The sequence below is a fragment of the Pipra filicauda genome, unplaced genomic scaffold (genome assembly GCF_003945595.2).
Source record: "Pipra filicauda isolate LSUMZ 115617 unplaced genomic scaffold, ASM394559v2 scaffold129_size2064235_pilon, whole genome shotgun sequence".
NCBI lineage: Eukaryota > Metazoa > Chordata > Aves > Passeriformes > Pipridae > Pipra > Pipra filicauda.
Window position 1 is genome coordinate 1,549,794 of NW_024103762.1, and position 13,547 is coordinate 1,563,340.

The following is a 13,547-nucleotide window of genomic DNA, read 5'->3' on the forward strand; positions in this document are numbered from 1 at the left end:
TGCATTTAAAAAAAAAAAACTCACCCTTTCTTTTGAACCCAAGATGATGCTCGCAACATCAAATATCACTGCTAGAGCCACCTCCCCTATTTTGCAGAGCTCCTTCTCCTCATATGCCATGCAGATTGCTATGGCATCAATAAGCACCAAGGGATCCATGCCTTTTGACCCATTTTCTTCACTGTGAAACATGGCTGTGCTAGGCTGGCTTCCAACCTGATAGCACTGCAGCAAGAAAGGACCTGCAATTTGTAAAGGGGCAGAAAAGAGAGAGGGGGGAACAAAGATAAAACAATAGATATTTCAATATGAATAGTCTTTTAATTAAATTTTACTACTCCTCAGACTAGCTAGTGGTGGAACCAGTAAGCCCTGTGCCTATTTGCATATAAATGAATTGTAAAACATTCTTCACTTTTAGAAGAAAAAAAAGATTACATCTACTTGAATATTTTCTTCTATGCACTAGACTGTGCACTGCAAGATTTAATTAAAATGAAGAATCATAAAAATTCAAGTTACATTAATGTGACAATGAAGAGTGATATGTCTACTGTATGTCTTTTCCCCCATTACTTGTCATGCAGCCCAAATCCAAACAAAAACTTTTCTTCATAGATACAAGACACTGCAGCACTCTAATGTTCAGTTAGTTCCTCCAATGGTCCTTCAAAACCACAAGTGGAAACAACCCAATTAAAGATCATCCACAAAAATTACTGTGAGCATCAAGTTACACAAATGCTCTGAAACTAGCACAGAATCAACAAGGTTGGAAAAGACCTCCGAGATCGAGTCCAACCTTTGACCAACATCACCTTGACTACTAGACCATGGCACTGATGCCACATCCAGTCTCTTCTTAAACACCTCCAGGGACGGTGACTCCACCACCTCCCTGGGCAGCCCATTCCAATGCCCAATCACTCCCTCTGTAAGGAACTTCTTCCTAATGTTCAATCTAAACCTCCCCTGCTGCAGCTTAAGACTGTGACCTCTTGACCTAAAAACTATATACAGTTCCGAGCTGCAATTATTTCATCGGCTGCAGCATTTCGGAGAGTATTATTAGGTGACTGTTTTTTAAAACCCGCTTAATTTTCACCACTCAAAAGAATTAAGACATAATTCATCCATCAGCAAAAAAACCCAACACAGCTGCACAGAGGTAACTGTAATATCATGGGTTTCTTAAACAAATTACTGTAAGTAAAAGCACAAACTCCTTCACTCCCCTCAGGAGAGGCCACAGGATCTGTGTCCCCTTTACTCACCACACTGCTGAGCCACTGCCACCATGGTGTAGTGGCGGATCAAACTGGCTACAAAGGGCAGGGCACTGGGCCTCAGGTCCTTGATCACGGCGGACATGAACGCCCCTGTGAGCGCCTGTTCAAAGGTCTTCCGAGCTGGAGTGTCCTGTGCTTTGTACCGATGGGAGATGATCACACTGGGTATGGACTTCTCAGTAAAGCTGAAAGACAACAGAACTTCATTATAATCCTAAACTGCAGCACTGGCACCTCATTCGAAACCGTTGGAAAGCACTTGATTTAAAGTTTGCTCTTGATATCTAACTCCTTCTCTACCTCCTGTTTTCCACTTATTTTGATAGATCTAGACCAGTTCAGTTGGTCCATATTAATTTTGTCAACCACTGGTCTCAAACATGATGGATAGCTCAATTTCATCAGGAACATTTAAAGGCAGTGGTTTAGAAGAAGCCACGTATATACAAATAATAGCTATACAGGCATCACGCAGCAACTCAATTACAGAATGTCATTTTCAATATTTTGACATTTTCCCCTTTTTTAAAATGACATTTGATTTTAATCTTGAATGATTGAAACAGTATTTATCAAATCACTGCCCAACAAAACCTATTCATTGCAAAGCCATATTTATGTCAAATTTAAGAAGTCCAAACTGTGAAAGCTATTATGCTCTTCAGCAACATTTACTACACTTCAAGAGTAGAAGTCAGCACACACTTTTTGGGCAGAGATATTAAAACTGTTTAGAAATAATACACTCATTAAGTATCAATGACTAAAATTGTAGAAGAGATAAAACAGAATTCAATAAAAAGCTCCCACACCAAGACAAATGGAGGTTATGTGTGTGACTATGCTATAGCTTAGTGATCAAACGAAAGTGAAATTTGTTAAATGTATATACAAAACATCCCAGCCTAAATTAATCTTTAAAATACAATTGAGTATCGGACTATTCCAACTATTTAAATATATGAAACTAAAATTCATTTTAAAAAGAAGTCTGATCATATGTAATAGATTATACATTAGACTGTGATTAGGGGAAGAAAAATAAACTATGAAACATTAACACAAGTCACCGGCATTAAATACTATGCTAACAAAATTCCTTTTTGCCAGCACTTAAAAATCCCAGGAATTGCATTGCCTCTAAACCAGGTTGTTCTATAGACACTATAAATTTTACATACACATTTAGGTTTAAAGAATTGTCATACTTGGGATGTGCAAGGAGCTGGTATAATGCATGTTTATTGTCATCCAGGCTCATCATAGCCACCAGGAAACACTTGATGACCTCCCACGCCTGCCTCCGGTAATAGGGCTCCGTGTTGGCGCTCTTCAAACAGTCCAGGGCAGTCTCGATTGCCTGGGTGGGAAAGGAGAGAGTAACCAAACACTTCTGCTCTTTGCATTTACAATTAATCAAGGGAATGGTATCATTAATATATATTAAAAGTAACTTTTAAAGTATGTACAATTTGGAGTGCCTACGTTAAGAAATGCACAGAGTGCCTGAGAGAGGGGGTTCGAAACTATTATGGTATTTGCTGTGCTTTTATACGTGTTAAGTTTCATGGCAGATACATTTATTTCCACAGTCAGAAAGCATTTCAAGTTATGAGTGAGGCAAACCTTCACTCTCTCTCTCCTTTCCCTCAAAGACATTTTCTTCACCTTCCCTCCAGCAGTAATTGCTGTTCCTAATCCCTACATACTATATGTATACAGTGCATTTATATCCACATGTAAATGTACCAAAAATACTCTGTCTTACAACAGAGTAATTTGTATTTTCCACGTATGATGAAATGTCCCTGTAAGCAACTTCTAAACACAGCTCACTTAATGGAAATAATAGTATTCTTTTGCAAGATTTAATACATTTGAGAATAATTCAAAGAAATTTCTTAAGATATGAAGATGACTAAAAAGGGGGGGTACATCTCTTTAGGAAATGTCTATGCTTTATATATATATATTCCTGCTCCTCACCTAAGCAACACACTGAAAGTTGCAACCTTACCCAGTCTATAATGGTGTGAAACCATTTACTTGTGCCAGTTTAGCTCTCTATTCTATCACTTTATAAGAGCAGAACAGCATGTCTAAATCCATTACTTTGGGGGTGACATATGACACAGTTTATATGGGAAATAAAGAAAGAACTGGCAGACACACCACATATTTTATGGAGGTTTTACAAGCAAAGAAACTTAGTAAATTTTCCTTTATTACAGATACTTTTCAAGTTGGTTTCTCAGCACTGAAAGTAAGTGAAGCCCTTACCTTTTCCATTGGGAGCTGAATGGATGCTTTGCAGTCTGAAAATTCAATTGTAATACTGGGTCCTTGGATTTCTGTGACTACATATTGCAGTTTCTGCGATTCCTTCAGCATCTTCCTGTTACTTCCCCCAAACTTGCCCAGCACACGATAAGCCACGTGAGAGATGCTGTCTGCGGGGTTGCGCAGAGTGCGCCACAGAGCCTGCGTTCCAAACGGGACATGGGCTGAGCAGAACTACTGCAACACTTTTCAAGTTTAATGCAAAAAAATATTTCAAGGATAAAGCATGTTCAGGCACTGCATTAGGGGAAATAGCCACATTTAAAACATTGTTCTGAACTTTAGCCACATCATTTTCATTGCATACATAAGACTTAATGACGTGTTGAAGGTAATTGGCTTTCCTTGGTTTTTGTTTTGTTTTTTAAATGATCGAATTCCAATTATTCTCTCATTAATCACTGCTCATTAAATTATTGCTACTGAGTCCCACATCTTAACTTTAACCCTGTAACCAAGTATATAGAAGGAACAATTCATTCACTTCTAATTTTCAGAGTTTTCAGCTTAACAGCACAACAACTGTCCTTTTACACACACATCTGGTTGGTATGGTTCTCATGACAGATTTTTCAAGTTTTTATAACCAAAGTTTCATACAAATTTCTAACAATATTTAGCAAATCAATGACCTCTTGTGGTCTAACAGGAAACAACACATTTACCTGCATTAGCTCAGCTCGAACTGGCTGAATATGATCATACAGGAAGTCTGGCTGCAAGTTATCCACACACAATTCCAGAGTTCTTAAGCCTTGGCTAACCAGGGTCTGGGATCCATTGAGAGCTGACACCAAGGGGTCCATCAGCATTGGCAGATAGGGCAGCAATGAGCTCAAACGAACAGGCACAGTGAGGCAGAGCTCTACAAACAAGTCCTTCATGTGTTGTTTATGAAGCCCACTTTGTAACATATTAAGTCCTGAAAATCATGGATAAGTTACACACTCAAAGGAAAAGGATAGTACCCAGCTTATTGTTACAAATTGCTATTTCCTAAATGCTGAACAACCTGACATTTTTAAATTCTGCAGAGCTTATAGGTCTGTAAATAATGGATTTACAAAATATTATACAATCCATAATTCTAATTTACATCTAAGGATTTCATGCAGAGAATGCTTTTACAGGTACATGCATATTGCAAAGTTTGATACTAGATTCAACAAAGCAGCATTTGAATACAGCAGCTAAAAAAAGAAAAAAGATAACTGGACTCAAACTTCAGCCTTGTAACTATAAAAAAAAAATCCCACACAGAACAAATTGTTTTTAAAATATTGGGAGTCCTGAAAAGAAACATTTAATGAGTTCAAGTACATTCACTGTCCCATAAAGCCTAAGCATATTCCCCAAGTTATTTTTCTCCCCATGAAGATTCCACATACTCCATAAACCAAGCAACCTCTTCTACACTGACACGTTCTACATAATGATTTATTGTTAATGGACATACTTCCTAACCACAATAAAAACTGTTCCTACAGCTGTAGATGAGAACCAGTTACAGTCCTGGAACAGTTCCAATTAGCTTGTCCTTAGGTTTAAGTAGTTCTCCACATTTCCTTGTTCACCCTCAATATCTCTGGAACACAGTCCTTGCAAGCACAAATGCTCAATTAATCAAACTGATTGTTATTTCCACTTCTTTCTGCAGACTGGCACTACTTGCATTTCTATTTATAATGCCCTTGCAGGTGCACACACATGCCCTCGACTGCAGAACCACCAGAGCTCTGCTGCAATGCTCTTCCCACAAAACCAGTGACGGCCTGGAAACGTTGCTTCTCCTACTCACTCATCCCTCAATGCTTTATGCCAACAAAGTTACCCACAGCCAAAAAACCAAAAGAAACAAACAAGAAAAGCCCACAAGCCCCACAATAAAAAGCAGAAAAACAAGCAGCAGAAATTGTGAAGCAGCCAAAACTATGGAGCCTGAAGCAGCTGATAGTAAATGAAAATAAGCCACATTCAAGATATTTAATCAACTGCTAAGCTAAAAATCAGAAGCTACTTATCAGGGTTAGGGCTTTAATTTTGGGGGGGATTAATTACAGAACATAACTTTATTACTACTATTTACATAAAAAAAATCAGAAGGTGGGGTGGGGAAAGAAGGTATTGTTCTACCTTGCAGTAAGTTTGGTAACAGCGGCAAGAATTCTTGGTATAACAGATCATGACTGCCTCCTCCAATAGATCTGAACAGTGCTCTGAGCAGCAGGAAATAGTTATAGGGCTCTTTGGCAGTCTGTGCAAGTTCCATAGAGCTGTTCACAATCTTGTGCAAATGTGGCTATAAAGAAAATAAAGCTTGAAGATTAATAAAATACCCATTTTATCATCATCATCATCGTACTGTACAGGAGTTCAGCATGAGATTCTGCGAATTTGACACAATGAAAAATCTTTGCTCTAGAGAACCCGGGGATGTGGAGCTGAAATCAGGTGTCAGAATGACAAGAGAAGACACTTGACAATATTAATTTACTCCTGATTTAACTTCATCACTAGTTCTTAATTTCATTTTGAAAGCAAATTCTTTTAAATAAAAAAGTTACAGAAGTGGTGGTCTTTCTAGAGCAGAGGACAATAACAGTTTGAAGGAATCATTAAAGAGTTGATAAATACAAGTATTCTCACAGATCAGGGACAAACAGTAACACAATTCTGGATTTTATTAACATCTAAAAAGCTCTCCACATTGCTATGCAAATGTTGCAAATGGCCTCCATCATTCAATTAAATTGTCTACCCAAGGCCCCTATCATCAATCCTGCAGAAACAAAAAAAGTAACAGAAGCATGAAACTGTGAAGGTAGTAAATTACACTCTTTAAATTTCATCTCCAGCTTATAAAATCCAAATGACCTTGATTCTGATGACAAACTACAAGAACTTAAGCAAGATTACATAAATACTGCTTCATATTACTAATGAATACTGCTTCATATTATTGTTATCTTCCAAAGAACCTGGAAATATTGGTGGGCCCCACTCAGTTCTACACAGTTGCCTGTATCAGAAATTTTGTTTGTCATAAGGTAGAAGGAAGAGAAATGAAATGATGAGAGAACAATCAGTGTTCCATTAAAATCTTAAATATCTTTTCTAAGTATAGGCAGCTGTTGCTTTTATGAGAAGTGCACGGTCTTGCTTCAAGCTCAGCATTTCTAAATTCACTGAATAATGAGATGATCTCATCAACATAAATAGATCCCTGGAATACACAGACAATATGTTGTAAATGGAAAAAAGCAGCATTCCTTAAATCCAGACTTTTCAAGAGCACAGAAATATCTAACTCAAGAGGTAGATGTCATTGAATATGACAGGAGCAAACAACATTCACCACACACAAAAAAGTGATTTCAATCCAAGCAAAACTTTTATGTTAACATGGAAACAAAGGTGAAAAATATGTTAGATGTGCATCTTCTGACCATGAAGTTACATGGGTTTATGGTAATCACAGAACACAATCATGGGTTGGCTATTTATACTCAGAATTAGTACACCACTTCAGAGTTCCAAATATGAAGCAAACGTTCACAGAAACCACCTCTTATAAATAAGACAACCTACTTGGCATTTGGAAAAAATGGAGATATATCATTAGGAGTGCTTCAAACATTAAAAGACTCTCAAATGCTAGACAGTATAAAACTCTTAAGAGCCTTGTTTTTAAAACAGACTTGTTTTTAACACAAATGACCTTTACCTTCAGCATTTGTTCATTTTCAGCTGCAAACAGTGAAACAGAGCCAAAGACTAACTTGAACAGCTTGAGATACAGATTGGAGAGTTCCACATTAGAGCCCATTTCTGGCAGCCGATCCAGGAGATACTCCACCAAAATTGTTGCAAAGAGGGCAGAGGTAGTAGGGTTTGCCAAGAAGGAATTGGCAACAATCTATAAAAGGAAAGCAGAAAGAAGTTAATACTCCTGTAAGAAAAAGAACAAAAGGATAAAAGCACTATCCATTAAAAAAAACCCAAACAAACCCCAAGACTGATTTCCTTCCCCATCTCCACTGCTACCCAAGTGATTCAGGTTGTCCTCAATGGAAAACAATCATATATCTAAGTTAATGTTCAAGTTTAAAGTTTAATTTTAAATGGATATTATAGGCTTTGCATTCTGTAAAACAGTAGAACATTAACACAACAACCTGAACAAAATAGCAACTCCATAGTTTTCAATACTGTTCAAGAATAAATTTCATTCATATCTTCTAAAAGTGCTCATGTTTTTACTGCATCACTTTGTCTGGTAAGGTTTTTGAAAATCCACGTTCACATTATTTTCATAGACTACTTTTTCTATAGACTGCTTCCAGTCCTACATGCTAATTTCAACATTATTAGTTATAATTCCACTTCAGCCATATGTCCCTCAAGGTATAAGCTATTTCCTACACGCTTTTTATTATCAACTTTAAAAAGTAAACAAAAACACACCTGAAGAGCATAGTTTTTTGAGATTCTCTCCACCATGTAAGGAACAGTAGTTTGAAAGATTTCTTTAAAAGTTAAAGGGTTCATCATTGTAAACACACCAGCAAAATGCTCCAGAACTTCCTTTTCCTCTTTCATCCTGACTGTCTGACAGTTTGCTACTCGAACATATGTCTGTCCATTTCCTGCTATTTGAACCTAAATACAGCAATTGAGAAAACACATATACTAGTTACAGAATTTGAGTAACTTTCCCCCCCGTTATTCTTAAAAGTCTTTTGGTAAAAAAACCTTAGATTTAACAGGTTTCACATGCAAGCCCCATACAATTAGAAGTTGGGCAAAAGAGCCATGACAAAAATATTAAAATAGAGCTTTTTCAGCACAGATTTTAAAACTGTGACATTAGGAGCGGAAAAAGATGAGAGCAGGAGATATCAGTGCATTTGTAAAGCTACTTAATACCCAATCACACACATTTACATTTCATCAGTACTGTGTGTAACTGCAGAAGATTAACACAGACATGTGAATGCTTGGACTGATAGCTAAAGTATCTGTTTCAAGAAAAGATTTAATCCACTATGTGAAAGAACTATTTTTAGTCTGACCTGCCTGCATAAACACAGACAATAATGGTTGTTAAGAAAACAATCTAGTCCTTGCAAGTGGTACTTTGAAATTCGGAGAATTTCTCAATATCCTTGGTAAAGACTTACTGAAAAGATACTACATGTGAAATTTATCTTTCAGCTGACAAGTAAACCCATATTAAAAGAACTAACACAAAATCAACTGTATAAATCAAGGTGTGATGTGGGCAGGTTACATACCTGATAAATATCCAAAGCTTGCATTGCATATTTTACCAGTTTTATATAGATTTGTGTCTCCTTAGGTTGCAACTGTTTATTGGGAATGAATTGTGCTTCTGAAAGAAGAATAAGACAGTAGTTAGCCATTAAAAATACTATTTGCTTTCATGCTAGAGAGTTTTAACTGCAGAATTATGAAAGATAAATATAATTAAATATTAGGCAGCTTTACCCCCAGGAGCTTTGCATGACGTGATGCCCCACGTGATTGTCTTGACACCACAGACCAAAGTTTTCACCAGGCTCCGGCAATCCGTGACCTGGAATGTCTGTTTATCTTCTTTTTCCTTCTCCCCTTGTTTTTCTAATACAGGTACTGGTGTAGGGGCCACTGGAGTGGCTGGGGCAGGAGATGGAACAGGAACAGGGGCTGCATTTGCTGCTGTTGGCACCCCGGGTAACGCGGCTTCGGCAGCGCCGAGCTCAGACTGGGGCTTGCATTTCTTAAAAATCACAGACAGCTGGTACCGGGCTATAGTGTGGAATTTCAGAACAAAGACCTAAGGCACAAAGAGGAAAAGCAGATGAAAGAGTAAGGGAGAGGGAAGGAAAAAGAAAATGTTTACTCCTCAAAAATCAATCTAAATTTAAAAATACTAATACTGCAAGTCAGCATATCAAGATCAATAAAACAACTATTTCTGAAGTCATTCAAATGAAGCAAACATTTTTAAGCCTATCGAAGTAGTTTGCTTAGTTTAAACAATTGGTGCATTCCCCATTTATAAGAAAAAAAAAAGATCAGTAGGTCTTCAAAGTGAAGATATTTCAAATTTTACACGTTGTATTGTGCTATACCAAGGACCTGCGAGAAAATCCTCTTTCAGGTTTAAAAAAAAAAACAACACACCAAAAAGAACTCACACATAACCAGAAGGTATTAAAAAATACCAGTCTTATATGCTATTAAGCAGGGAAAAAAGGTTACAACTACAATTTAAAATAAAATAATAATTAAAAAAAAATCAGCAGTTAAGGTACCATAAAACAGACATTCAGATATTCAGTTTCCTGCTTTGAAACAAGTCACTGGATGAAGCTGATTTCACAAAGTATCTCCACTACACTTGAGATATTATCTGAGCTGCACAGCATTCTAAAAAACCTTTCTCTGAAGCACTTAAGTGAAATACAGTCCACAGGCTGTTTCTACACATCCTCATTTCTGAAGAAAGGAGAAATTAAAATGTGATTGACAATGTATTATAAAACAGGATATTCAACTTATTATGAAAAGCTTCAAACAACTCAATACCTCCAGCATTCTCATAAGAATATCTCTACCATTTCCATTTTCCTGTTCACTTTTAGACCTGATACAGTCTACCAAATTTAGCAGAAGCTTGCAAGACATGGTCTGGATACTGCTGGGCAAGGACTCATCATCAATGTTCTTGGCAAACAACTGGACAGCAAGAGAGAGGTCATTGAGTGGCAAATGCTGCCGGACATGATGAACCAGGTCTGCCAGAGTGCTGTAAGCCAGGGGTCTGTCAGTCAAAACAGGAAAGGAAGAACACACGTTGAGTACAGTTAAATTGTTGTTAACTGGACTTAACAGATAGTTCCTGCCCGGAGTTACTTCCAAATTTCTAAATGTAAATTTTCTATTTTCACATGCAAACCCGGAGTTCACAAGGCTTTTTCGGTTACACAAGAGAATTATGACCTGTGCAATCCACCCAAAGATGCAGCAATCTGTCCCACAACACTGCTGTTACCTCTCTGATCTTTCTTCCCCCCCCTGCAGAACATCCCAGCACATATTTTCATACAGTTCAGAGCAAATTAGCACATTTTAAGCCATGTTCTGAGCAGTGTTGGTGAGCTGTTTCACAATTAATCATTGTTGATTCATTATTCCCAAAGCAGTTATGAAAACTGTTAAATTTTAAAAATCATTTGCTTTTAACCACCAGGTTAAGCATCTAGTACAGCAAATACTTCAAAATCTAATACATGTTGTCAATAAGGTACACTTGATACTTAAGCAAGAGGAAATAATTCTCCTAGTTCATGTACTTTATTATGGTCAGCAAGCTCACCTAAAATCTAGACTATTGAAGACACAGAAAGTAAGTATTGTCCCCATGCACTTTTTCAATTGCAAATGAGTAAGTTTTAAGGTACTCATTGATAAAACAGTTTAAATCTCATTCAGATTTTACACTGGACATAAGATTAAAGGTGTTTCATGAAACACTGACAGATATTGAGTTGATTCCACTGTGACCACTGTTTTGCCTCTGCTCTGCCACTTAAAAAAATGAAATCATTTTCATTCACCCATTTATCTCATTCTGCCCTACACTCACCCTACCATGCTAAAGTATTAAACAACAGCCTCTCTTTACAGCAGCACAAGTCCTGCCAATAAAACAATCTAATAAAATTAGTTCTTTGAAGCAAAGATTTAGGACCCTATACAGACATTCCTGTAAATATTAATAACTTCAAAAGTAACCACCCCTGCCAGGCACTGAAATAGTTTTTCTAAACTCTGTCCTACCTTAGTGTCTCTCTGGCAGTGTATCCAGAGCCAATAAGGAGAGATTCATCAAACAGCTTGTCCATAGATGGAATAAATTCTATAATTTAAAAAACAGAGAGAAAAATGAAAATGCTATACGTAATGATTGGCAAAGAAAATAATCAAAATAAGATAGTTAAGCATTACACCACTCAACTTAGGTATTCAAACCTAAGTCAGGAAGTGGGTTTATTACAAAATTAATTCCTGAAGCTTATAAAAGGCCATGTTATTAAGGAGAGGCTGAAAAATGTAGAACAAATAAGCTAATTTCTTTAGAAAAATAGCAAAGGAACAGCTTTCCATGTGACTACAATAGTAAATTCCAGGACTAGGAAACAAGCTTAGCTTTTTCTTTTGGCAATCTAACAAGATTTGAGACATTGCACTACCCCAGAACTGCTGTTAGCAGAAGGAAAAGGAAGGGGACCACACAGTCAAGTAAGTACACTCATCTCCAATTGTGCAATTCTGCCAGAATAGGACATGTCCACCAAACCTAGTTACTTCAGGCAGACCAAAAATGATAGAGACAAATACTATGAGCAAACATATGGTATGAGCTTTTGACAGAACTACTTCCATTCAGGTTAACAAATTAGTACTGTAAAATATCCATACAATTGTAGGCACAATTACAAACCACCACAAATTTGTATCATAACATGGTGATTACGTGGAAAGCTAGAGAAGCCAGTTGGTCAGTCTGCCACCTTATTCAGACGACTTCATTTTTTAAGGAAAAAGAAAAAAAAAACACAGAACAAAAATCACACCTACACCCAAAACAATCAGAAGTATGTCACAGCCCAAAACAAATAAGCAATCTGCCTCTTGAATACACAGAAATAGCTGAAATCTTCCCAGTTTATAGGTACATTTATAAGAAGTTCTACATACGGCTCCTCAGGTCTGTTGTCAGGATGTGTTTAGCAGCAATCAGAAGCTCCTTCCGGAGATGGGCTGTTTCAGCTGGACAATTGGAGAGCAACTGCAACATTCCTTTGACCATTTGCTGAGAATATTTAGTCACTAATTCCTACAACAAAAAAATAACATGAGTACAACAACTACTGTGACATTCTCTTCTTGTTTTACATTTGCAAAATAACGTTCAAATAAAATTCATTTGTTGCTCTTTAAAAAGTCTACTTCTAAAACTAAAATACAATAGTCATTCCCTAAATGCCCAGGGAGGGGGAATGGAGCATTTTCACTTCACATTCACATGAGGATGCTTCTGAGAGGATAACCAAGTACAGCCCTACCTTCAAATTTGTTACACAAATGCTCCTCTCTCCAGTTCCTGATGCACTGCAGTCATGCTGGTCACTTGCCTGCCATAAAGCAACTAGAAATCTGTTGCATTAAGTAACAAAGCAATAAAAATTCATCCTACCTGGTAAATTCTGATGATATAAGCCAGAAAAGACAATGTTTTAATCTGAGCAGCGATGAGATCAGCATACAATTCCTTGTTGTAAAGTTTGTGTTGCCTGAAAGTAAATTGAACAGTGGATACGATTTTGTTCCTCCTCTTTAATACCTTCACTCAACAAATTCCCCAAAGTTTCTAATTACATCATCTTCTAGTGAGGCTCTTGCTTCATAAGGGAACAAAATCACCACGGCAGAGCCCATTTTCAACAAGCCCTCTGTCATTCACATTCCCAGCAGCACCGTGTGCTCCAAGCAGAAATGCACAGCCCTGAGGTAGCCATATAATTTTCAACTTCCTACAGAAAGCCAAGCCAATACAAAGCATCAAATATTTGGCTCCTTTCCCCTAACTGGGGCAATTTTTTTTCTCCAAGCAATACTCCCTCCCACAGACTTGTCTGTCTCTCTCAAGTTTCAACCACTTATTCACCACGGATTTTATCAGAGGCATATAAGGGAAATATTCAGATTTGCTAATTCCTTCATCTAAAGGACTTGGACTATTTTTAGTCAGATAACTGTTGCTACTTTTGAGATTAAAAGCAGTAAGACTATAAGCAAAAATCACAAAATATAAAACAACAAAATTTCAGGGCCTACTGAATGGTAGGT

At 37.2% G+C, this 13,547-nt stretch overlaps 1 protein-coding gene across 4 annotated transcripts in view; it reads right to left on the minus strand.

The window, feature by feature from the left end:
• Positions 1–13,547, minus strand: part of LOC113990613 (transformation/transcription domain associated protein) — a 75,987-nt gene that overhangs the window by 55,840 nt on the left and 6,600 nt on the right. For all 4 annotated transcript variants that reach the window (XM_039391123.1, XM_039391127.1, XM_027726173.2 and 1 more), the window contains 14 exons: positions 12,895–12,991; positions 12,396–12,534; positions 11,475–11,553; positions 10,221–10,455; positions 9,138–9,465; positions 8,924–9,021; positions 8,094–8,288; positions 7,354–7,545; positions 5,763–5,928; positions 4,295–4,551; positions 3,570–3,770; positions 2,498–2,649; positions 1,275–1,474; positions 25–242 (listed from right to left, as the gene is read on the minus strand). In XM_039391123.1, the coding sequence (XP_039247057.1) occupies positions 25–242; positions 1,275–1,474; positions 2,498–2,649; positions 3,570–3,770; positions 4,295–4,551; positions 5,763–5,928; positions 7,354–7,545; positions 8,094–8,288; positions 8,924–9,021; positions 9,138–9,465; positions 10,221–10,455; positions 11,475–11,553; positions 12,396–12,534; positions 12,895–12,991 (2,557 nt within the window). The remainder of the gene's footprint in view (positions 1–24; positions 243–1,274; positions 1,475–2,497; positions 2,650–3,569; positions 3,771–4,294; positions 4,552–5,762; positions 5,929–7,353; positions 7,546–8,093; positions 8,289–8,923; positions 9,022–9,137; positions 9,466–10,220; positions 10,456–11,474; positions 11,554–12,395; positions 12,535–12,894; positions 12,992–13,547) is intronic.